Genomic DNA, 26,193 nt, shown 5'->3' on the forward strand with positions numbered 1-26,193 from the left:
TCCCGAGCTGAAAGACCAGTCTCGCAAAGAAGATGAAACACAGATACCGACAGCTTCTGTTGAAGGCGCAGACGCGTGGACTCAGGCCCTCATTCAGCCACACAGAGCTTCATACAGATAGGCTAGCCTTCTTCATCAGTGCCAGCCATGGCCGCCGTAAGCCCCGACGCCTCCGTAGCCGCCGACAACGCCTCCGTACTTTCCACCGCCGTACCCACCGTAGCCTCCGAGTCCTGCTCCGAGACCATAACCTCCGACGCCTCCGTAACCCCCATATCCGCCGACAGCTCCTCTGTAGAGTCCACCACCATATCCGGCGCCTCCGTAAACCCGACGGGCACCGGCTCCAGGGCCGTACTTCGCAGACAGCACGGCGGCGGGCGGCTGGGACGACCGGAAGGCTGCGTCGGCCGGGCTTGAGGTTTCTGTGCCGGGCTCGTTGGTGTCCACAACGGCGCGGAAGCCGCCCGCGTCAGCGGCGTACTTGACCTTCCTCTGTGTGCCCTCCGACGTGGTGATGGTGTAGGCTCCCTGGACGGCACCGTTGCCATCAGCGACCTCCTGGCGCGAGCTGGAACCGTCGGGGCCCTGAGCGACGTAGCCGAATTGGTACGGCTTGGGCCGGTAGTCTTCGTAGGCCCTGCCGCCCTGAAAACAGGCCGAAGAACACAAGCAGCCAATCATGAAATCTGCACTACAAGCGAAGCTTTCAGCGGTAAGACGTAAGATTTTGGGGGGAGCGGATAGGGTTTGTTCCATGCTGCAAAATGGAAAGGTAATCTACGCGTCTATTGGAGCCCAGTGTGAGCCTATTGTTGCTTTTATTTTTAATAACCCATGTAAGTTATTTTGCAGCGCATGAAGCCTCGGGTAGGCGATTACTAGTTGTTTCAGTATAACCTTTTGTGCAGCCACTTACCCCGCCGTAATATCCACGTCCACCGCCTCCAAGGTAACCACCTCCAACGTAGCCACCTCCGAGTCCGCCAACCAGGCCGCCCCTGAAGCCACCGTGGTGTCCGCCGTAAGCACCTCCGTACCCTCCATAGAGGCCAGTACCGAATCCACCGCCGAGACCACCCAGGCCACCGGCGCCAACGTAGCCACCTCCATATCCAACGTTACCGGCGTTGGCAAGAACGGCGAAGAAGAGGGCGGATACTGCGGCCTGTGGATGACGCCACACATGAGTTAACATTTACCAGATACATCACTTTGCCGAATAGTAGTAAACTGAGACCTTCCAAACTTGGGAATATTTCGCTTATGGTGAGGCGGCGACATTCATACATGAACACGAGCTTGCCAGTAATCGGCCATAGTTGTTATAGTTGTTTTTTCTATGCCCGGTAATCAATTAAGGGCAGCTCTGATAGCAGTGCAACGCATCCGGAGGTCGCCATGCCATATTAGGAAAATGTAAGGTTGGGGTTCGGTCACCCCTCGTGTCTTTAACAGAAATACTACCGCTTTTCTGCCCATTCCCTAGCTTATGAGGCATAGATTTGCAAATTCAAATTTAAATGGGCACTGCAACACTTCCGATAAACGCTTTCGCTCTTTTCTTCGCGTCTGGAAGCACTGCGAGAACTATAGTTATCGCCAGCACACTGTCACTACGTGGTTTGCTCATCGCAGCAGATACGCCTTCCGTTTCTGCTTCCATTTTGTGGCTTTCTTTTTAAGGCGGCTACCGAATGCATTCATTTCTGCAATTGATGAAATGCCGGCCAATAGCTGCTACACCACTGTATGACGCAATTACAGCGGTCGTAGAACGCCAAGACCGAGAAAGAGAGAAAAATCTTTTGATCAAGTTTCAAAGTTATCTGATGGGCATAGGGAATGCAGTAGCTTTTGGCTGATGTACTTTCGACCCCTTAATCTACGTTCTGCAAGCATTTAAGATTTCGAAAGAAGTTGAAAACAGTGTTGCACGGCCCCTTTAACGGTTTCCTGGCAGTAGTATAGGCCTCCCTCATAAATTCTGTTGTACACCACCGGGCCGCCTTATGAGAAACAGGTTTTATGGTGTACAAATCATGATATTGACAGATGTAGCGTAGCTCTGCACGTTATTTAAACATATCACTTGATTAAAAATGTTGGTGGCGTGGATCCCCAGGATTTGTTCGACAAAATCTCGCATCCTTGAGTGTCGCGAGTTTAACGCACCACGTGCCTGAGATCCGAAGGTCTTCCCACAAACTGCTAACAGGCGTTGCCATTAAGTCATAATCGCTCGGTGTATAAATAGAAGCCGCGATTCAACGAACGCATGACAATTTTTGGCTTCGCCACATTGGCTGTCACAATTAATCAGCAGCCCTGCGCTACAGTGCGTCTCATGGGTTAGGGGCTTCTTCGGTGTGCTATAGACTCTGATTCGAGTTTGAAACTCGCGCCCTTGCTTGCGCCGAGGTTCGGAAGCCCGAGTCAGCGAGAGAGTCCGTGCAAGTGGGCGCCGCACTTCTTACCTTCCACATGGCTGACTGGTGCTGCTGGCGGTGCTGCTACGGTTGTGCTGAGATCGCTTGTGTCCGGACAGAGAGGCGCCAGTCCTTTTATACGGGCCGTGCCGTTGCGACCGCCCGCTGGCCAGTGCTCATGCAAAGGAGGCGGCGGTCCAGTTGTAGTCATCACTCCCATCCTGCTGTTTTTTTCGTCACGTCTCGCCTCCCGCGTGTCTGCGGCTCGCACAACGGGACCAGGCGGCAAGGGCAAGATCTGTCAGGGGAGGACTGCCAGCAGTGCCGCGGACTACTTCATCAAACACACTCAGCAGTCGTCCACGTCCTCAAACCCGCTTTCTCCCGTCAAACTTATTCGTTGTAGCGCGTGTTAATATAGGCTAATTAAAGGCGGCACGTTATAACTCTCGCCCGCCGCCGCCGTTGCGCAGTAATTCTGCCGGGGCAGATCAATGTTATTGCCTGGAGGCGGAATGTGTTTTGTGTCTGTTTATTTTTTATTGCACCATTTACCGCGGTACCTGAGCTTCTTTGATTGTTTCCTAAAATCTTAGATGGCTGTAAACATAAATGATTGACGTATGCCACGTAATGTTTGAGTGTATTAATCAATGGTCAGGTTTTCTTTCCCTCAAAATCTGTGCATAGCTGATGTTTCTACAAAATCACTGCTGGTAAGCGCTGCAATGCCGCTGCGCGAATACAGAAAATCGCATTTTTTCCGCTTTTCTAAATCGGGAAGAATTTTCCCACTTAGCATCAAGGTGATTGGAACTGTTAATTTATGGGTACGCAGGAAGGGTTGGCGGAGCAGCAAGAAAAGCTGCATTAAGCTACACAATCAAAAAGTAATGCCTGGCTTTTCTTGACTTCAGCAACCAGAGAAATCATAAATTCTTCATTTCGAAAAGCAAAACGCATTCTTCAATGTGATGGTGAATACCATTAAAACCAATCAAAGACTGCTTTTTCCCAGTTTCCAAAATCTCGATGTCCAAAATATTTCTTCTCGTCCCGACATAATCTTCCTATCCAGTCAGTTAATGTCTGTCTGTCTGTCTGTCTGTCTGTCTGTCTGTCTGTCTGTCTGTCTGTCTGTCTGTGACTTATATTTGACTTTGCCGTGGCCAGCGGCGCAACAGAGAGCCAGTTAGCATACAGTTGAACTGAAAGCTTGCAGAACAAATTGTTCGGTGTGAAAGCAGACTGGAAACACGACGGAAGGGACTATTTAGTGTTTATTGAAACAAAATATTCTATGCGTACTGTCCAAAGAAAAAAACGATGCATGATATTTTCCTCCCAAGGGCTGAAGCAAACAAACTTCAGACGTGACACTGCAAAGAGTGAGACGAGACGTTACGGGTTATCACCTTTCGCGCAGCTACCTTTGTAATCAGTGGATGCATGACCCGTTATCACTATGTGAATGTGTGCATCGGACCACCGCAAACATTCTTTACCATTTTCCAGGCCCACTGCACTGAAGACCATCACTAGAACCTGGAAATAAATATTTTGACAATAAAGTGTTCTCTCTTCCTCTATCAGGGCAGTAGAACACAACATGATTGCATTTTTGTTGCCTCCTAGAAAGCCTGAATGGCTTTCCGGGTTTCATTCTTTGTGCGCAGCATGCTTTTGTTTCCTGAACTTACAGTATGATTCAATTGAATTCAATCCAGTTTACTTAGTAGAAGATATAGTTTTATAAAATCCAGAACCTTTGCTATACATCCGTGGGGACAGAGATGCGAACTTAAAAGAAATACCTAGTTTAGCTCAAACAGCCATGCCCTCCTAGTTCAATATTGATGCAACGTTCAAGTTCCCACGTATAAAACACTGAATAAACTCAATCAATCAATCAATCAATCAATCAATCAATCAATCAATCAATCAATCAATCAATCAATCAATCAATCAATCAATCAATCAATCAATCAATCAATCAATCAATCAATCAATCAATCAATCAATCACTCACAAATTATTAATTTCCACCAATGTTCATATGCAGAGGGGAAAATACCGAAATGGCGAGAATGAAAGCGCAACCATGCGGCCTCATGAGGATGATCATCATCATCGTGCGAAAGTGTAGGTTAATTATGTTGATAGCAAATTACACTCACATTTTCACAGATGGATCAGTGATGGATACGTCATCTGCCATCGGAATATGGATCCCATCAACCCACACAAAAATTACCGCAAAACTAGGTCACAAAACTTCGTCGATGGTTACTGAACTTACGGCCCTACGTGCTGCATTGGAACACATTTTAACTGCTCCAGTTCAGGCATGGGCAATCTTCACCGACTCTCGAGCAGCCCTTCAGCACCTCATGGTGCTGCCACAAGAGCAGCTTTCTCAAGAAATTAATGGCCTGCACACGCAGGCAATAAACAACCGCCACATCGTTGTTCTGCAGTGGCTTCCATCTCACTGCGGTGTGGCTGGCAACGACGAAGCCGACAGAGCTGCTGCATCAGCGCATTCCAGCCCAATTATTACGCCTGTGCCTTTCACAAGGCGAGACGGAGCGACTCTGGCGTCATCGCTTGCCAAGAGTTCTCAGCGATTGCTGTGGACAGACCCAAATAATACCTACTATCTGTTGCACACAATAGACCCAGAGTGTCGATTTCGGATGCCAAGTGGTCTGTGCAAGCGAGATGAAGCTGTCCTGCATCGAATAAGACTGAATGTGGCGTACACTAAGCATTTCCTTTTTAAACTACGTCGAGTTTCCTCACCTCTGTGCCCTACCTGTGCAGTTCGCGAGGACCTGAAACACGTTCTCTGCGCATGTCCTCGCTACGAACTTGAGCGTACCACGGCAAAGCTTTCTCTGGGCCTTCCCGCGTCCGCCCAGATATCTTCGAGTCACCTCCTTGGGCCCTGGCTTACAACCGGCATGGCAAGTCGCGCAACAACAGTGCTCCTAACGTTCCTCCGGAGCACTGGACTTATCAGTGAGCTATGAACTCTCAGACAAATGACTATATCGCCTGATTGTGTGTGTGCTTTTTGTGTGAGTTTGTGTGTTTGAGTATTCATGTGTAAGTGAGAGTTTTCATTAATCTTCATCACACCTTCACTCCCATTTGGTGTAGCAAGTCGGGCGCCCCGCCTGGCTGACCTCACTTGTTCATTAAAGATGTTTCTCTCTCTCTCTAAACCCGGAGTCCATGGCACACAAAAACAAAATGGCTGACCAACGGTACACAAAATGGCTCACTGCTAAAAGGGTAAAAAACGGGGCAGTGAATGCTTGGAATGGCTCCACATTTCTCAGGAAGGCTCCTATAAACAAGCTGCCTTGTTGAGTTGAAAAGACTATAATGAGTAAGTGTTGGACTGGGTGGGATTCGACCCATGGTCCTCTAGAATGCGATACGAGCACGGAACCCCTGATGAATCTAGTCTGCTAAATGTTAACCTCCGCTCTTAATCTGGTTCCATGTAAGTTCCACATTTTTTTATCTGGATCTCAACGAAGAATATATACAGAATGGGTTATATATACATGGAATATATTGCAGCAATTCCTATGGTACAGTTTTAACTCCCCGCCGTGTCCATAGCGGTGTACCTTCCTGTTTGGGTGTTAGGCGTTGCTCGAAGACAAGGAAGAGGACGAGGAGTGCGCTCCGAAGGCTGAGAAAGAGGAAGAAGACCACGGACCGTTTGAAGCTAGCAGAAAAGGTTACGTGGTGGCCGGATACAGGTGAGAGGAACCGTGGCAGATGATGGATGATATATTTACAATATGTACAAGCTACCATTACAGAGCGCGCGTAGGCTGCACACCAGCCACTGCTTCATCGTCGTTGTCGTCATTGTCCGCCATGCCACGTGACAGTATATAGAATTTGAGCATGGTAATAACACAAAAAGCAGTTAGGTGAGTTGCAAAGCCCGTTCACATGGATAGGAACCACTGGACACGTGTCATTAGAGGGCATAGAATGAACGCGCTGTCCTTTACGCAGGTTTTATCCACGTCCTTTCTTCAGGTTTTATCGGTGCAATGCATGCAGTGATGGACTCTGAACTATCTACATCAGCAGAAGCTGTGAAACATGGCAGCACATGCAATGCCAGAACACCCGTTCCACAATTCAACACTAATTTTTTCGCATTCACCACATCATAGGAAGTGCTTAGGCGTCCTATAATTTCACTGGTTTTCTTATTTTTACAGGGGTGGTGACATGTGAAACCACGCTGCACAAGATAAAAAAAACTTCATTAAATGTTACCGGGTTATTCTAAACGAGGCTGTTGTGTTATCCTCCTCTCAACCTTTCCTCCACAGTATTCTAATATCTTTTTCTAATCAGTATTAAAAAAGACATTACACACACGTGCCTATCATTTGTTCTTTCTGATCAATGTGTGCTATGGGAAAACTATAAACCAAGACGTCCCAACCTTTTTCCTTCTGTAAGGCAGGCGGCCAGGGAAGAGAGAGAGAGAGAGATAAAACTTTATTTGTCATCTTTGCTGAGCGTAACCACCCGAGAGGGAGGTTCCGGGTGGGCGCTTCGTCAGACGGCGGCCAGGAGCCCATGGACCCTGGCGGCGTCTTCCGCCAGCTGGATGACCGCAGCTTGTACTTCGGGAATGCAGCTGAGCAGCGCGGCCTCCCACTGCTCGGAATTACTGATGTGGAATCCGGGGTTGGCGGACTGGGGTTTGAGATGGCAGGCCCAAACCATGTGGGTCAGTGAAGCAGCTGGCAGTCCACACCATTTGCATGTGCCCTGGTACCTTTCTGGGTACTGTCGATGCCATAGGGCGGGGTGGGGGAAAGTGAATGTCTGCAGCCTACGCCACGCTACTGATTGTCCTCTTGTGAGGGATCTGTGAGCTGCCGGAAGTTTCAGGCGACTCAGCCTATAGTGCTGGGTAATTTCCTGATATGTCCAGAGCCGATCCCTCCCCCACGTGTCAGACGGCACCTCTTCGGACTCGGAGTCAGCCTGGTTGCAGAATCCTCGGGCTGCCTCGTGTGCCATCTCGTTCCCCGGGAGGGACGAGTGCGCTGGTGTCCAAACCAGACGGACTTGTCTTGATGTGTTCTCAGAGCGGGTCCGTAGTATATGCGCCGCTTCCGTAGAAACTATCCCTCTTGCGTAATTGCGCATGGCGGTTTTGGAATCGGATATGATTACGCTGGCCCGTGTACCCGTGATGGCGAGGGCGATGGCCACTTCTTCTCCCGTATCTGTGCGGGACGTGTTGACTGAGCACGAGGATACTGCATTACCTTGGTGGTCAACCACCACTGCCGTTACCGCGCTTCGACCAGGGTAGCTTGCCGTGTCGACGTAGCAGACCTCTGGGTTAGAGTGGTACTGCTTGTGCAGTGCCATGGCCCTTGCTTGTCGGCGCTCCTGGTGGTGTGATGGATGCATGTTGCGGGGGATCGGTGCCACACTGATGTGCTCCCGGATTTCCCGATGTAAGGTGGTCTTGTGTCCATGTTGATGGGCGTGAGGAATGCGCAAGGATTCTAGGATGGTTCTTCCGGTGGTGGTAGCTGCTAAACGATTGTATTGGGCCGTACGTTGGGCTTCAATGAGCTCGTCCAAGGTGTTATGGATGCCCATCTCTAGCAGCCGGTCTGTGGCGGCGCTGATAGGGACGCCGACTGCTGCCTTGGTGGCTTTTCGAATAATTCGATTAATTTTTTCTATTTCTGCTTTCCTGAACTTGAGATATGGGGCGACGTACGTAATTCTACTGATTATAAAGGTCTGTACAAGGCGGAGGAGGTTGGGCTCCTTGAGGCCATGCTGTTTGTTTGCGATCCTTGTTATTAATCTGCTAATCTGGGCAGCTGCATTGTGCAATGCTTGAATGGTTGCTGTGTTGGTGCCTTTCTCGTGAATCCGCAGACCCAGAATGCGAATGCAGTCAGTTTTGGGGATGGCATTCCCTTGGAGGAATACTTGAATGTCTGGAGCAGATGATGGGCGCCTGCCTGGCCTTTTGGGGTTGTACAGAAGGATCTCTGATTTCTTTGGGGAACAGGCCAAACCTCTATCGTGTACGTATGTATGTACAACATCAGCGGCTGCTTGCAGGCGTTCCTGTATCTTCGCATCACTACCACCTACTGTCCACACCGTAATGTCATCGGCGTACAAGCTATGGCGAATGTTGGGGATCTGGTCGAGCAAAGGAGGCAGCCCAAGCATGGCCACATTGAAAAGGAAGGGGGAAAGCACGGAGCCTTGTGGTGTCCCCCTGCTGCCCAGGCTTATGGAGTCCGATTTGAGACCCTGGATGTTCAGTTGAGTGGTTCGTTGCGAAAGGAAGTCCGCAATGTAGGTATATGTCTTGACACCAACGTTGAGGTTGTTGAGATTATTAAGTATGGCCGCATGGCTCACGCAATCAAAAGCCTTCGTAAGATCCAACCCCATGATTACCCGCGCGTCGAGGGGGGATGCTTCAGGGTTGTCAATTATCTCATGTTGCAGCTGCAGCATCACATCCTGAGTAGATAAGCCGGGCCTAAATCCTACCATGGTGTGAGGAAATAACTGTCGTTCTTCCATGTGCTGGTGCAGTCGACTGAGAACTACATGCTCCAGTAGCTTACCAAGGCATGATGTTAGTGAGATGGGCCTGAGATTTTCCAATTTCAGCTCCTTGCCCGTCTTCGGGATGAGGGTGACCAAGGCATGTTTCCATACAGAAGGGAGCTTACCTCTATCCCACACCCTATTCATGTAGTCGGTGAGCGCGGCTATGGATGAGACATCGAGGTTTGCGATGACCTTATTAGTGATGCCATCGGGCCCGGGCGCGGATCGTGTGTTTAGTTTGGTGATGGTCGCATACACCTCAGCTCTACTTATGGGACTGTCCAGCACTGAGTTTGGTTCCCCCGTGTAGGGTCGTGGCGGTTCTTCTGAACTCTGGGGTATGTACAGGTGCTGTAGTTTTTCCAGCAGCGTTTGCGAATCAGATTTTTCGGAATGCAGCAAGGTTAGCATATTGTTGCGTTGAACGATGCGCTTTCCTTCGGGATTTAGCAGGCTTCGGATCGTGTGCCACGTGCGTGGTGTGCTTATTTGTCTCTCCATGAGATCACACACGGCATTCCAGTGCTGATTGCTTAAATAGGCGGCATGCTTTTCTATATCCTTGTTTAGACGAGCCAACCTTCGCCGCAGGGGGCGGTTGTGTCTGTTTCTGTGAAGGCGTTTCTGTATGCTTTCCTTCGCCTCCCACATATGAACCAGCCGCGAGTCTACTTGTTCGAGATTTGCTTCTTCAGGAACGATTTTAGTGGCCAAGTCGATGTGCTCATGTACGATTTTCACCCACTCCTCGACATCTTCGATATTAGGGCAGTCTTGCGTTTGTCGGATTTTCCGGAAGAGGTCCCAGTCAATTACTGTGTGCTTGCGCCCCACTGATTTCGTCGGCCCGGCTACGAGGAGTGTTTCCACGATATAATGATCGCTGCCTAGGTCGATAAGCGTGTTTCTCCATTGTGCGCTGTTCACGTTCTTTACAATACTCAGATCCGGCGTGGTATTGCGCTGGACGCTGTTGCCCTGTCTGGTTGGGTGCGCCGGATCCGTTAAGACGCTGAGATTCAGCTGTTGCAGGGTATCAAATACCTGCTGACCCTTTTTTGTGGGTCGGGGGTATCCCCAAGCTGGGTGGGGCGCATTAAAATCCCCAACGATAACCAAAGAATGACCATTGGACACCTGGTGAGCCATCTGGAGTAAGTACCCGACATTGCGGTATAGTCTTGGGGCGCTGTATACATTGAGGACGTACAACTTTTGCTTCTTCTTGGCGGTAGCGGGCAGGATTTCAAGAAAAACATATTCCGGCCCCTGACATTCAAGCGATATTTGCTTTGCTGGAATATTTCGATGCACGAGGGTAGTGACCCCTCTTGGCGAGGGTGCACCGGCATCTGTAGGAACGTAGTGGTAACCCGTGTATCCCGAGAGTTTAGCTGGGACCTCTGTCTCCTGTAACGCTATGATATCTGGTGCACTCTGGTGGTTTTGCCGTATGTGGTTGATATGCTGTTGTAGGAGCCCTCGTTTGGACCTGTATCCTCTACAGTTCCACTGCCAGCTGCAGTAAGAGTGGTTATCATTGTGTTTGCCTGGTTCTTGCGCCATGGTGATCAGAGGCTGTTTGAACGGCAGACACTTGTACGGCTTCGGCGTAGGGGGGTGCACCATGTCCCCTTGGGAAAAGAGAGGAGCGAATAGGACCGACTTGCGGGGGTGGTGTTGGCGACGATGTACACGCCGAAGGGAGTTGAGCTACCTTAAATTCGAGAGCGGTGACCTTGAGGTCAATAGTCTCCCTGAAATTCGCCAATGCAGTGGCTAGAGAATTCACTGCGCATTGAAGCTCCTCAAATCCCTGCTTGAAGCGCTGCTCCAGTTGTTCCATCTGATGGCTTTCTTGCGATGGGCTATCAGCCGCCTCCTCAGCCCGTCTTTTGCTACGAGGAGGGTTTTCCTCAAAAGAGTGTGAGGCTGGTGTTCCGGCTGACGATGTTGCCGGGGTACAGCTACGTTTGATCTGCGCGAGCTCGGCTTTGAGGTGCCTATTCTCGGCTAGAACCTGGTCCAGTATAGCCCTAATGCTCTGCAACTCTTCCTGTTCGTTATCTTGTTTTGCACGGATGTGGATGCCGTGTGTTTGTGCCCCTGCTCTAGCAGTTTGGGAGGCCTTTGCTGACCAGCTCACCTGCGTGGTGCAGTCTGGTGTTCCGGTGCTGCAGGGCTGCCGTAGTGGGGCTGCCTCGGCTGAATCAGGGTTCCGGTTCTTGGACTTGGAGCGGGAGTGTCGTTGAGGCTTGCTGGACTTCTCGTTGTTATACTTCTGAGACGACGAATCCACCGGAGGTAGCCGTGGGAATGAAACCGAACGGTCCCTCCGCCGTCTGGAAGAGTCTCGTTTCTGGCTGCGGGATCGTTGGCGGCGCCATTGTCGCTGCTTGAGGACGAAGGGGGTGCGATAGCGCTGTTTGCACTGCTTGTCTCCGGTTGGGTGGTCCTTTCCGCACAGGGCGCATTTTACCACGCATTCGTGCTCTTCTTCCATGGGGTTAGCGACGCCACACACGCTGCAAAATGCGTCTTCTGGCCAAGGGCACACGTCCTTCCGATGCCCCAACTTACCGCAGGCAGAGCACACCTCATGCTTTTTCTTATGTATGTAGCAGCGGTACTCCGCTCCGCGGTAGTATACGAAGTAGGGCACCTTGCTCCCAGAGAAGGCTATAATGGCCGAGTTTGTCTGTCCCATCCTTCTGGCGTGGAGGGCTGTGGGGTTTCTGGAATACACAACACTTCTTGCTATGTCTTCAGGTGAGTCGTAAGGGGGAATGTTGTGGATGACCCCCTTTACGGAATATTCTGGAGGAGTCACGTAGGCTCGGGTAGCGTACGTTTTTTCGCCGATCTTGATTTGTTCAATGCGAGAGTATCTCACCGCTCTTTCGAGAAGCGCTGTGCTGATAATCACAATGTTTTGAGTCTGGTTCGCTCGGAAAATGTCAGTTGAGGCCAGTTCTTGCTCTAGGCCGGCAGCCCGTAGGATGCTGTCTCTCAAGGTAGCTTCGCTGATGCGCGCAACATTGAGACCGTCCCGCGGCCGAATCACGACTTTGATGTCGTCCTTGGGTAAGCGTGGGAATCGCGGGCATTGAATGGGGCGATTTTGGTGCTGTGCCTTTGCCTCGTGGCTTGGTTGCGTAGCGGAGTGTGCGCTTCTGTGATCGGCGGACGGCGCGTCCGATGCATCCATGGGATGACGTGGTGAGGTGCGGCCATGCTTGCGCCCGTAACATTGGAGCCAGCCCGTGTTGTCTTCATATTCTTCTTGTGAGATGGATTCACCGGTGACCGTTGTTACCAGCCTTAGAGCTGCGCCGATGACTTGCTGCGACGTGGAAGCATCGCCCGGCGTGCTTGCCACCACTGCCGATGTGGCTTCCGCGCCGCCATGGTCCCCTGCTGCAGCTGCTGGCGCACGTGCTTGCTCCGGCATGCCGAAGCCGGCATCGGCACCGCCTCGCTTAGGCTCAGCGAAGCGGCGGTGTGGAACCCACCTTGTGCGGCCGGTAACAAGGTTTGATGGTGTCCAGATACTTGTTACTGGTCTCCCCGAGTTCCTTGTCACGCTGGGAAGGTGATTCCTTGGTTGACGAGGTCGGGTTACGGAAGTATTTGTCACTAGGACGGAAACAAAGCGGAGCCAGTGTGAGGTGTTACTGTCCCGCGCGGCCCCCTACGGCGGCCAGGGAAAAAGCAAAAGGGAGTTGGCGGCGTTTATCATTGCAGGCTACTCGAATGTGGCCGTAGCATCACCGCAGCACTTGCAGGCTCTGCGGGTAAGCGCTATGCACGACCCCCTACTGCCCACGAAATAAACTGCGAAGCATGCTTGACAGGACACTTGCGGGGCTATTTTTTTTGGTCTAGCCCGAATCTTGTAAGTATCTCATTTTCTGGAAACGAAACAGGTGACCTAACGGGATAGCGTTTCAATGTTCTCCGTAATTTCCAGAACAGTATTATTCAAACAAAATACGTAGTAACTTAGCTCGTAAGCTACGAGAAAGATCTCCGCCACCGTCGCATGACCCGTGATGAGTTATTTGCCGCTCGATGTAACAAATATATTTTTAATGTTTCTTTTAATACCTGCTTGCCTCTTTAAATTCACAGCGAAATGTTAATTTATGCCTTTGCATATTTTCGAGGAGTCATGTGCTTTCATGTGTTATTTTTTATTACTATTTTCGTATCGTGTAAGCCTTCATTCTGTTATGATGCTTGTTAGGTGCTTTCGCCGTACAATGTTGGCTGCCGTACTTGAGAAATAAACTGATGAATTATGATGGCCAAAATTTTATCCCCCACGGAGATTTTGTAAAAATTCCGCCGAAACATTTTTGTATGAACATTGTAGACTTGTTCTGCGTTCTCTTGCGTTAAAATTTAGTTCGCTTGTTCGTAAGAAAATTGTGTTCATAAAAAGTGTTCGCTTGCGTAAAAATTAAGATCATTTTTTGGCAGGAAAGTCAAATTTGTTGTTTCGGCATCTCGAGTGAGTGAGTGAGTGAGTGAGTGAGTGAGTGAGTGAGTGAGTGAGTGAGTGAGTGAGTGAGTGAGTCAGTGAGTAAAACGTTTACTGAGGCTGTATAAAAATAAAAAAAACCCTGAAGGGCGAGTGGCCTTTTCTAAGTCGAGAAAAACGCGCGCTGTCACCGCCTGTCGGACCCGTAAAATCAAGTATTCTTTTTTTAAATGCAGAGCATTTCTAACTCACATGTAGCGTCCGCCGTCCGTCCGCAACAGCTCAGCGCGCAGGTGCGCCCTCTCCCCCACTCCTCCTCTCCCGCATCACGCTACCCTACACGCTCTCAATAACACGTCCGCACACCCCCCCCCCCCTACACTATATAAAAAATAATAGTTATCGGCGCCTGGTTTCGATCCCACGACCCTGCGCCACAAAAGCGACACAGAATCAAAGGGTACGAACGCGCCTTATATCCTTGAATCATTCAAACTACGCCAAGAAGCTGCTGATACACGGCAGCAGTTGCATCGATCTCGTCTTCACCAGAGTTACTCAATATAGACAGTTGCGAAACTCCGCTTCAGAATCCGGGCGGCGCTAGCCCCCCCACTCCGTGGAAGCTGAGGGGCAAGTCGACGCGCGCGGCACCTAAGAGATGAAAACGGAACTTCGCTAAACTATTATTATTCAAAATTCTTCTGTAAAATAAAGATTGCTTTTTAAATGAAAACACAATAATTACGTAAAATTTACTTGTGTTTTTGCGGCTTTTCTTTTTATGACTTACGGCAGCAGCCGCAAACACTTGAGTACTGCTTCAACGTCCTGCCGACAGACGACAGGCTAGTAAACTTGCCCCGTGCTTGCCCCGGCGCAGGGGGGCAACCGAAGACCGGCTTTCGATACATGGGGCCTATGGGGAGTTTCGCAACTGTCTATATCCAGTAACTCTGGTCTTCACCAGTTGCTGCAACACACGACCACTACTTAAAGACCCCTTAACAGTACACTTTAGCGACCACGAAGCCGTCGTTCTCAGCGTCCAATACAACGACAACAGCAACAAATAAATAAATAACGACTTACAACAACCTACTCCTTGCCTTCACTTCTTGCGTCACAAAAAAAAAATAATTGGGCCCATCTCTCCACGAGGGGGGACTCGAGTCGCAAAATCACGAAAGTAATAATTAATATATGAAAGAAATAATAATAATTAATAGTAATAAGCAATAATAGTTAACACATTCACTACCACCCCACCACCACCCCCCAAACACTAACGTTAATGCAATACACCCACCCCCTACGCGACGCATTTACTCGAGTCCCCCCTCGTGGGGAGATGGGCCCAATTTTTTTTTAACTTCAAACCACGAGCTGCTCAGTTTGCAGTTTCCCTGCTTCAGGGGCGATGAAGAAAGGGGCCTCCCTAGACTAAAAGGGAGAGAGAAATAAACGTTTATTGATCCCTGTAAAGGGGAAAGATTGAACAGTGGATGATCTTCAAGCTTGTGGAGTTGATCATCCAGAGTGGGTGGCTTCCCCAGTCCAGGATGCCATGGCCTCCAGCTGCTTGTCTGGCCCGGATCACCAGGCTGCGCTGATCATCCAGGGCCTCGCTGGTCAGCAGGGTCCCCCACTGCTCCGTCGATGGCGCCAGGACCCCTGGGAGTTCCTTGACACCCGTGCACTCCCCCACCATGTAGTAGAGAGTGTTGGGGGGAGGGGCGCAGAATTTGCTGTGGTAACTGTAGAGACTGTGACACTGGGGAGAGAGAGAGAGTAAACTTTATTACGAGCATTATAAGGTGGGGTAGGGTCCTCAGTCCAGGATTTCATTGGAAACCCCTGCTGCAACGGCCCTTTCCTCCAGCTTGAATCATGTGCAACTAACTGTATGGCGGGTAAGGAAAAGTTTGTCTTCGTCTCAAGTCGTCTTAGCTCTGTTGCTTTTTCTTTGGTGAGTTTTCCTTTCGCTGCAATGGGCATATTCGGTGTGGGCATTTCTGAAGATTCGCAAGTAGTTTATTACACTTAATGAAACCAGCGTAAGCCAGGGAGCGTAGGCCCTCAACGCCCGGACCATCACTAGAACAGTGTAACGCGTAAGGCAAGAGGCTGTGAGGACAGCTGATTTTCCAGGGAACGTTCATGTTTCCGCCATTGGTCTCACGGAGTGGCAGCCAGCGCATCTTGCTTCTTGCTTTATATTGAAAATGTACAGAATGCTCTGGACAATAATTGAAATACTTAAGAAGAAAGCGGCTGTGAATTCTAAAAAAAGTAAAAATATGAAGAATCTCAGTCCGCAGCAATGCCGTAAACATAACAGCGGTATTCAGACGAACATACGATATCGCAAGGAAAGATATTAATAACCGTAATAAACAACCCAGTTTAAAATCACAACAGGAACACTGCGAAACCCACCCGCCGTGGTGGCTCAGTGGCTAAGGCGCTGTGCTGCTGAGCACGAGGGCTCGGGTTCGAATCCCGGCCACGGCGGCTGCTTTTCTGATGGAGGCGAAAAGCAAAAACGCCCGTGTGTACGAGATTTCGGCGCACCCTAAAGATCCCCAGGTGGTCAAAATTAATCCAGAGCCCTCCACTACGGCGCGCCTCACCACCTGCGTTGCATCGGCGCGTTAGACCCTATAATCAATCAATCAATAAATAAAATTAATTAATCAGGCAATAAAATTAATCAATCAACAAATCAATAAAATCAATCAATCAATAAATCAATCAATCACCGCAAAAACCGAACAAGAATTTCTGTCGTACGACAAAAAACTTTGTTGTGACAACAGAAGTCCTGTTGTTACGACGAAGCCATTTGTTGTTACGACACACATTTCTGTCGTAACGACAAAGTCAATTTACTCAGCGACAAACATTTCTGCACTCACAACAGAACGGCCATTTACGTTACTCTTTACAACGAGCAATACCACTCAAACCATGTGCAATACATATGGAACGTCAGGATCACGACAAGACAGGAATTCGACATGGCGGATCATCAATATGATTTACAGGAATACGACACACGACAGAACACCAGAATTCCGACATGACAGGAATACGACAAGACGACAGTACAACGCGCGAAAATACGACAAACTACAGAAATTTTTCTTTCCTTCATTTTCGACTGTGAATGAGCAAATATTTACTAATCATCCTAAAATACGGCAGCAGCGACAGTGACGGAAGGACGTGCAGCGCTAATTCTGTTTATCTTCATTTCCCAGGTTCGCTGTTTCTACTATCAGCTATTCCAAGTTGCATGTGCCCTTTCCTACTACAAGCTCGAAATTTCTTCGCTTGACTATACCTCTGGATTTCAACGACAATTCTTTGTCTCCTGGACATTTTCCAGGCAGATTCCGGAAGCCGTCGGATCTGACGTAACGCTGAACTATCTTCTGCTTGTGCTCCTGGCGGCTGCATGTAAATCTGCGCCCCACGGCAGCAGCGATGGTGGCGGAAGGACGTGCACTCCTAATTCTGTTATCTTCATTTCACAGGTTGGTGATATCGTTATCTTGAGTTCTAGAGCTTACTGTCACTTTCTTTTTTTAACCCTTCCGCTGCCGCTGCCTCACCGCTTGCTGCAACTGGTGCTTTTGTGCCGCCGTGTTTTACTTCTTTTTCAGTGCGCACGGGCTTCTTTCTGCCACAATGCCTGTCAGTGGTGTATGACCCGCCTGCAGCGAGGCTTTTGCCAACTGATCGTCGTCTGTTGAAGGGCACCGAATGTGAGTACGGCTACCATTTGGGAAACTGCTCAGGCTGATCGGAGAGCCCGTTCAAAAGCAAGGGAGACGCAGGGCGAAGTGTATGGCGGTGCACCAAGTGCCGTAACGCGCAATAAAAAGGCACCGCAAGACAGAATATGGAACCTGAGCTCGTTGCTAGTTTGGCTGACATTTTTAAGAGGCTTGCCGCTCTCGCAGGCCTTCCAGTACAGGTAGAAGAGATTAGGGCATCGCTACAGTTGATGCCTGACAAATAGGATGAAATTTTGAATAAGCATGTGCAGCAGGATAAGGAAATTGGTTGCTTAAGAAAACGGGTTGAAACTCTTGAAAAGAAACCCCGCTGCGGTGTTGCAGAGATTAAGGACCTCGGAGCATCCCTAAATAATCTCAAGGTGAATAGCAGAAAGCATCCCATAGAATTGCATGGTGTCCCATGGACTTCGAACGAAAACCTGCTTCCAAAGCTCAATGACATCGCAGAGTCCACAAAGCTTCCTGAGTTGAATGTAAACGATGTCGACACTGTTCACAGGCTCCGTGCAAAACCAGGGAAAAAGCCTGGCATCATTGTTATATTTGTGCGACAGTCGCTGCGTGGCATATGGCTTGATGGTTGAAAGGTCCTGAAGAACCTCAAATCAACAGTAACCATCGCCGAAAACATGACCAAGCAAAACAGGGACCTGCTGCGCTGTACGCGAGCATGGGCGGCTGAAAGAGGTTATCGTTTTACCTGGCACTCAAATGGGCGGGTTCTAGTTCGGAAAGCTGAGGGTGCACGCGCTGTTGTAATCCGACGTGAAAGCGATTTACTAGGGCTATCTGCTTCATAGGACACGGTGGTCGCATTCATGTAGCTCTGGCTTACAATGGCGTCTTTTCTTCCCCACCTTATCGACTCTTCAGAGCAGCTTGAAAATTATGGGTATACCGACTTCAATGAGAGTGTGAATTGCTTTCATTTAGACCTGCGCTCTGCAAGGAACATATACAAAGAAGTTGAATGTTTATTTTGGGATACATGTTTTCCATTTCACGTTCTCATGTTTACAGAAACTTGGTTTCGTAGTGATGCGGAAGCGTTCCGTGTCCCAGAGTATAATTGTCACTGCCTAAATCATGATAGTAGGCGAGGAGGCGGAGTGTGCATTTTAACCATCAAGGAAATGAACTGTGAAATCTTTTTAGTGTTTACGTGTGTTTCGCCCAATTACGAATTTGGTTTTCGGGTCGTACCGGTACACCCAAGACTCGTTACCAGTGATTACGATGTTTATGAATTCGGGGTCACTGTTTGTGGAACCCAGCATGTCCTGTGAGACGTCAACACGAAGTTGCTTTTGCTCCACTGTGAGCAGCTTCGGCATGAATTTCGCCGCAACTCTCTTCATGGCCAAATCTTCGGTCATAATGGAATGTGCAGAAAAGGTGCTGCTGCCCATCTCTTCCCCACTTTTTCTGATAGTCACACGAGGGTCCCGCATGGCCACAGCGTTCACTTCGGCAGTGACCTGGTCATTTCGACGTGTTGATGGCCGACCGGAGCGTGGCTTGCTCTTCACCGATGTGCGGCCGTCTTTAAACCGGTTGTACCACTCCTTAATCTGCATGCTGCTCATAGCATCGTCACCGAAAGCCGTCTGAATCTTCCGAATGGTTTCCACTTGGCTGTCGCCCAGTTTCTGGCAAAATTTGATGCAGTAGCGCTGCACCGGTCGCTCCGTCGTTTTTCTTGCAATAAAAAAAAAAGCGACGAGACTAGTGCGCACTACTTCACTCAAACGCTGCGTCCCAGCGACTGACGCTATCGGCAGGCGGGAAAAAATTTACGCATTCGCACGAAGGTTCAAGGTCGGCTCATGCAATCGCGCTTGTTTCATGTCCATCAGGTGTTCGAAAAAAAAAGGACACTCAACACTCTCTAACAAATGGTCTGGGAGTGCAGACAGTCACCATCCTTAACCCCCCTACCAAACCCAACACTGGAGGAGTGGGAGGACCAGCTGACCAGCTCACGCCCTCAAGACCAGCAACGACTGGTGGACAAGGCCCGCCGGGCAGCCAAGGACCAAGGCTTCGTGGACTAAGGAGGCCTCCCACAACGGAACTCATACAGTTGAATAAATGTTTATTCCTCCGATACTTTTCTAACAGACCATAACAAATATCCATCTTGCTCAAACACACACATGCGCCAAGAACATTGCACGGATGCCTTGGAGCCTCGTATACAAGAAAGGTGACAAAAACCTTTCTTCCAATTACCGTCCTATTTCTGTCATGCCAGCATTTTCAAAAGGGTTAGAAAAATAATACCTAAACTACTGACATCTTTTGTTGACTGATACCATATTTTAAACCCAGTACAATATGGTTTCCAGAGAAACAAATCAACAGAGCTTACCCTTCTAGCACAAAAAGAGTACATACCCGAAAACTTTGAAAATCACAACGTAGTTTTAGGTGTGTTTCTAGACTTCACAAAGGCTTTCGATAGCCTCAGTCATCGCATTCTCTTACAGAAGCATTATCACTATGGCATCAGAGGAAATGCGCACACTTTAGTATCTTCGTACCTACGACGCGGCTCGCAATATGAAGAAATAAATGGATACCCATCTTTTTTAAGACAGGTTAATTTAGGCGTACCTCAAGGAAGCATCCTAGGCATTGTTTTATTTCTTTTATACATACCGTATTTTTGCGATTCTAAGCATCCCCCCCCCCTATTCTAAGCACCCTCCCCTACTTACGGGGGAAAAAAAATCTTGGGAAAAATTGCGCCCACCTCCCCGCGAGGGGAACCCTGTGTAGATGCGACGCATCGTGGGGTTCACTTGGTGTTTCCGTTGGATTGATTCTGAAATCGCGTGAAACGTGTCGGGAACTTGTATGATTATTATGTTTTATCATTATTAGTATGTTTTATTGGCCAATCTTGGTCAATATCTCTAAGTGGTATGTTTGGGGCTTCGCTGTCGCAACGATCTTTACTCTATCATTGTTGCTGTAAGTGGGAGCTTCTTTTTTTTATTGCAAGTGTTAATCATTGCCCCATCATGCGTTGTATCAGTAGCATCTTGACGTAGTTTGAATGAGTCAAGGATATAAGGCGCGTTCGTAGCATTTGATTCTGTCTCGGTTTTGTGGCGCAGTGGGAAGAGCACCATGTACCTCGCGTTCCGCCCAGAGGGTCGTGGGATAGAAACCGGGCGCCGGTAACTATTTTTTTTTTTAGTGTAGGGGGAGGGGTGCGGACAACGCCGGCGAGTGAATGAGATGCAGTCGCATCTAAAAGTTTGCGTGCGAATCTAAGCACCCCTTTTTCTAAACAACCATCGCAAGGTGGAATTCAGACACGTGGAAGCGGGCCCGAGTTGACATTGCGGCCAAGTCATTTATGAAGTTTTCACTGACAAACCACTTCAACGGAAAAGAAGACGACCTGCTGGAGGATACTGAAAGCGGCGGCCCACGTGGCACAGCGGACTCGAGTTAGGGAGGGTGACTGAGTATTATACGTAAGCGGTGGGTTCATCGTCTCTACCTATTTTTCTTCTGAACGTTCACCAAAAATAAAACAACATTTCTTGCGATCGTCTCGTAGAAATACGACCGCGAAAAATGGCGGGCGGGTGGGGATAATTTCCGTTTTTCGAATCGAGCACCCCCTCACTTTGGACATCGCGGGCGTGGAAAAAACGGGGCGCTTAGAATCGAGCAAATACGGTATATCGTCGCCATTGACGAGACGGTTAAGTACGTCATCTACGCTGATTTTTTTTCTCTGGTCGTTCCACTGTTGATTTAGCAAATCATGCCAACATCATTCTAGGTTTATTTCATAAATGGTCCTTACAAAACCACCTGGGATTAAATGTTGGCAAAACGAAGGCATTGTTGTTTCAGCCCCGTCAAAAAGAAGAGTCTGCCACGTACCCGGTATTTATCAATGGTACATCGGTTGAATACATGCAGTCATTTAAAACTGTGGGCGTCTATTTTTTTGCAAACATGCCATGCGATGTACACATTGACTTTTTAGTTGGAAAGCTTTCACGTCCTGTTGGGTTCTTGCAGCGAATGTATACCAAGTGCTCGCAGTTCCTGCAAAATATTTCTTGTGAAGTGATTTGTCATGAAACGGCCTATTTAAAGGTATAAAAGCCACAGTTATCTGAAGCCTATGAAATATTTTTTTTTTGCAACGTGAAGCCTTCTTAGGCCAGCAGTCACGCCTTGGCCGTGGGGGTGGGGGTGTCTTATTCACCCTCAGCCAAACCACAATCCAACAATGCACGCCTCAATTCAGAAAGAATGTCGATCACAAGTGACGTCATATCCTGCGCCAGTAGACCACAAGTGATGCCATAAGTTCAATCCGTTATGCTCATTGCCAAAGCAGAGAAACATGGCCAGTATTCGGCCAAAATGTTGCCCTACGCCGGAATGTTTCCCGTTGGCACACGAGAATATCCTAGCAGTTTCCCATGCATTTTTGCACGCTGGTGTGGCAGAGTCGATGACAACTCTTCAGTCTCCCTTGGCGACTTACCCGACTTGAGCACATGGAGTGAGAATTAAGCAGGCTTAGACACGTGCATATCCGGACACATATAGTTTATTTTCCTAACACCACGAAGAAGTCACCACAGCAGCTCTATACAAGCACAGCGGAAGGTAGCACCCCGAAAGCGGGCACTTTCAAAGCTGAAACCCCAGTTTCAAGACCGAAACGAAGCACAGAACCCGACAGATAAAGAGGGAGGCACAGCAAGATGGGCGAAGACCCTTATGCGTGCCCATCGGTCACCGCGCAGTGTGCTCTTCAGTGCCACCCAGCGCCGCCATGGCCGCCGTGAACAGCGGCCCCTTTGAAGGCCGCAACAGCACCGACGAGTCCTCCAGCGCCACGACCGTAACCTCCGCCGACGCCGTAGCCACCGACGCCCCCGAGGCCGCCGTATCCGCCAACCCCGAGTGCAGCGCCTCCGTACGCCCTCGCAGCCTTGGCAACGACGTAGCGACCGGCTCCGGGGCCGTACCGGGCGGACAGCACGGCGGCGGGCGGCTGGGACGACTGGAAGGCTGCGTCGGCCGGGCTTGAGGTTTCCGTGCCGGGCTCGTTGGTGTCCACGACGGCGCGGAAGCCACCAGCGTCAGCGGCGTACTTGACCTTACGCTGGACTCCTTCGGCGGTGGTGATGGTGTAGGCTCCCTGGACGCGGCCGCTGCCGTCGGCGACCTCCTGGCGCGAGCTGGAACCGTCGGGGCCCTGAGCGACGTAGCCGAATTGGTACGGCTGGGGCCGGTAATCCTCGTAGGCCCTTCCGCCCTGCAGGACAGCGGCGTGAAAAGGTTAGCACTCATGACGGTTGACTGAGTACTTAGCAGATAGGAGGCAATCGTAATCTTTGCGCTAAGTTTGTTTTGTGCTAAGTCAAGCCAGTGAAAATTTTGAGGTGTCAGCCATGTCTTGTGCGGAATTAGTTTTATACAATTTACAAACTAGGAAACACGCTCCGAAAACTGCCGGGGTTGTGCGTGACTCTGTCAGATTTGAAGCTACGTTGCTTATTGCTTCAGCTGAAACCTTCCAGTAAAAAGCAGAACCACGAGGCCAGAGCAAGAATTGTTTTTTAGACCTGGTCGAATTTAAATCTTCCGGGTGGATTATGTACAAGATTGAAGTATTTTCAAACCTTTGGTGGCAGGGCCTGTTGTTTCAAAACTTTTTTGTTTTGCTTTCCGTTCCACCACTTACCCCGCCGTAGTATCCGCGTCCACCACCGCCGACGTAGCCGCCTCCGAGTCCGCCAGCAAGGCCAGCGTGATGAGCCACTCCGACGCCACCTGCGAGTCCACCGCCCACGGCGCCAAGACCGACGGCGCCCACGTAGCCTCCGCCATATCCAACGGCGCCACCGCCAACGTTACCGGCGCTGGCCAGAGCCGCGAAGAAGAGGGTCGATACTGCTACCTGTGGGTGAGGTAACAATACATGGCGCTCTCAAAGACCACTCCACTCAGCGCCACTTTGGCGCTCAATGGGGAACATGCTCAAACGATTGGGAACCTGGTGCTGTTTTGCCATGGTACGAAGGCGAGGTACTAACCTAGCTCACGCGATGTCTCCTACGCTTAATCTGTTTCGGAAGGTGAGAGAGATTGGCTGGGTTTATCGCGTGTACCTTGCCCACGGCAACAAGGATAGCAAACTGATTGCCAGCGGAAAGGGATTGTGTCGTGCTTGCGGGAATAGCCCAGCAGACGACAGTTGCACTAGTGGGATCGTTCCGCGAATGCGAACTACTCGCGCCCATTTCACAGCGTCCCACCGTGATAAGGTACTGATCCACCAGCGACGCGATACTGGCTTCACATCACGGCGTCTCTGGTTAACTATTTGTGCAGAGTGTATGGGGGATTGTTTTTTTTTTTTACACAAGAGCAGCCTGGTATGACGCCGTTGGTATTCCCTCCTCCGTAGTTGCATACTTTCGTCATATACGACGGAGTTCGCTGCAGCTTAAGGTTTTGTGTTAGGCACACTCGGGATCTAGTCGGCTCCAAACGTCTTTACGCAATGTTCGTCTATAATTAAACACTCTAGGCTGCTTTTGCCGCAAATACGAGCTCCTCTAGGGGAGTCTATGCGCAGGCACTTAAACCGGGTTAGCAAGGCCTGTGGAAATATCCGATAATCCTTGGTGGAAATATCCGATAATCCTGGGTTTCGCCGAGCTTCGGAGGCGAAGGTTGCCGGCCGGGTGCGTGCTAGCTGGGATTCTCACCTTCCACATGTCTGCTGGCTGCGGCTGCTGCTGCTCCTGTGGTGATGCTAAGGTGAGATTGGTTTGTGTCCACCCAGAGAGTCGGCGGAGCTTTTATACCAATCCCGCCGTTATGGCCGCCCGCTGGACCTCAAGGGGCGTGCAAGAAGGGAGGCGCGCTTCTGATGCAGTCATCACCCTCTTCCCGCTGTTCTTATTACTTTTTTTCTTCGTGTCACGCTTTGGGCGCGCTGTCGTCCTCTCCCGCAGTGTCGCCCGCGTAACTGGACCAGACGGCAAGGGGCGAAATCTGTCAAGAGCGGACTTCCAGCGGTGTCGCGGACTACTTCGACACACACACTCAGCGGTCGTCGATGTCCTCAAACCCGCTTTCGCCTGACAATTTATTCCTCGATGGCGCTTTAATAGGCTAACTAAATCGGCGCGTTATGGCACTTACCTGTCGTTGCGTTGCAGCCCCCGAGTATAATGGCTGGGGAGTGCTTTTATTGCTTTTATTCTCCCGTCATTTCAAATAAATGCGAAGGGAGACGATTAAGTCACAGACGAAATGATTACTGCACTACTCATCAGCAAAATTTAATAATAAATTAATTGTTCGAACGCTGGTATTTTCAGAATGATTTTATCGCCAAAGTTGAACTGAAAATGGGGCCAGCCACATCTGATTTATCAGAATGTAGCTCCACATATTGCGTATTAAAATGTCGAAGGAAACGGAGAAAACGGAATGTGTACCGACTTGTTTAATTTTTGGTGACCCACTTGTTTGACAAACTTAGCGCGTGTTACGCCTAGTCTGCAAACATAATTATCATCAACAGCCTACTCAGGTCCACTGCAGGGCGAAGGCCTCTCCAATTGACTTCCAACCACTCTTGTCCTGCTCTGCTCTTGTCCACGGTTGGCTCCTGAATTTCCCTATTTCATCCGTCCATCGTGTTATTGGCCTTCCCTTCCGACCCATCTCTTTGTATCATTCACTCTGTTACCTTAATTGTCCAAGAAAGATTAAATACTATAATTCTAAAAGCTCACAAAGTCGCCTTAGGACTACCATCAAAGACATCAACCAGAAAGTTGCTCCAGTTGGGAATACATAATACTTGGGCAGCGTTGGCATCGACACACCCGGCCTGGGGCAGTGGAACGCGGGAAATTTAAAATGATTTAAGCAAACCTTTGGCGCCTTTACCTTGGGAGGAGCGCGACGCAAGAGGAACAACATGAGAGGTGGGCGGGAAAGCGAATGGAAGTTTTTACTTGGAAAAAGTCGATAAAGACTATCGTCTTTTGTCGACATTTGCAACGAACGGAGCAGATACGCGGCCATTTTTTCTTTACTTGAACTATGGTATCTTCTACTCTAGTTAGTTCCCTGATCCAGGAAGCTCGTTTCCTGTCCTTAAGTGTTACTTCAACGGCCCGTTGAGCCGATGTAAGTTGGCTTTCCAGTTGTTTAGTAAGGCGCCAAGTTTCAGCTCCGTCTGTCGTCACCGGCAGTATGCATTGGTTATACATTTTTCTTTTGAGTGATAGAGGTAGCTTACTTTTCATTATTAGGGACTGCTTGCCGAATGCTCTCCAGCCCATGCCTTTTCTGCCCTCGTTGCGTTTCATTTGTACCGAACCAGTTACGCAGAGCTCTACTGAAATCCGCCATGTTATACCGCGCCTTTACCACCCATTCCTGTAGAGTAGAACCACACCTGCAGAACTAGTGTTTTGCTTCAGCCAGCGTTCTCTGAAACTTCCGCGTCGGAGAACTATTATGCGAGAAAAAAAGTCTCAGGAGGTTATTAAGTTCGCTTTCGTGCTTTGAAGGCGAAGGCCTAGCGGTTATCAAACACTTCTTTTGTGCTACATCGGGCTTGCGTCACCTACTTTGCTTTTGTTTATCCGTCTCTTGACGCGGAAATCTCCGGCAGGCAGACGTCACATTCAGAGTTCTCCTCCACGTGCAGCTCTCCTACTCACGTACCGTATCTGCCACGCGGCACGCACCAGGCTAATTCCTGGAGAATTTTGAAGACAGGTTCCCGGCTTCCCATTGCGGCTGTGCAGAT

General features: G+C 49.5%; 2 protein-coding genes across 2 annotated transcripts; both read right to left on the reverse strand.

Annotated features, from left to right (window-relative positions):
* On the reverse strand, positions 1–11,580 carry LOC144152540 (uncharacterized). Its single transcript, XM_077683834.1, has 4 exons — positions 11,224–11,580; positions 1,060–1,168; positions 920–975; positions 1–648 (listed from the first exon to the last, which is right to left on the reverse strand). Exons 1-4 carry the CDS (start codon positions 11,578–11,580, stop codon positions 136–138), a joined length of 1,035 nt encoding a protein of 344 aa, XP_077539960.1. The 3' UTR covers positions 1–135.
* A 10,038-nt stretch (positions 11,581–21,618) lies between these two features.
* On the reverse strand, positions 21,619–24,136 carry LOC144152541 (uncharacterized). Its single transcript, XM_077683836.1, has 3 exons — positions 24,128–24,136; positions 23,098–23,340; positions 21,619–22,668 (listed from the first exon to the last, which is right to left on the reverse strand). Exons 1-3 carry the CDS (start codon positions 24,134–24,136, stop codon positions 22,162–22,164), a joined length of 759 nt encoding a protein of 252 aa, XP_077539962.1. The 3' UTR covers positions 21,619–22,161.
* Between the last annotated feature and the right edge of the window lie 2,057 nt (positions 24,137–26,193).

This window comes from Haemaphysalis longicornis, unplaced genomic scaffold, assembly GCF_048455015.1.
Source record: "Haemaphysalis longicornis isolate Haplotype H1 unplaced genomic scaffold, Haemaphysalis longicornis Haplotype H1 scaffold_9, whole genome shotgun sequence".
Classification (NCBI taxonomy): Eukaryota; Metazoa; Arthropoda; class Arachnida; order Ixodida; family Ixodidae; genus Haemaphysalis; species Haemaphysalis longicornis.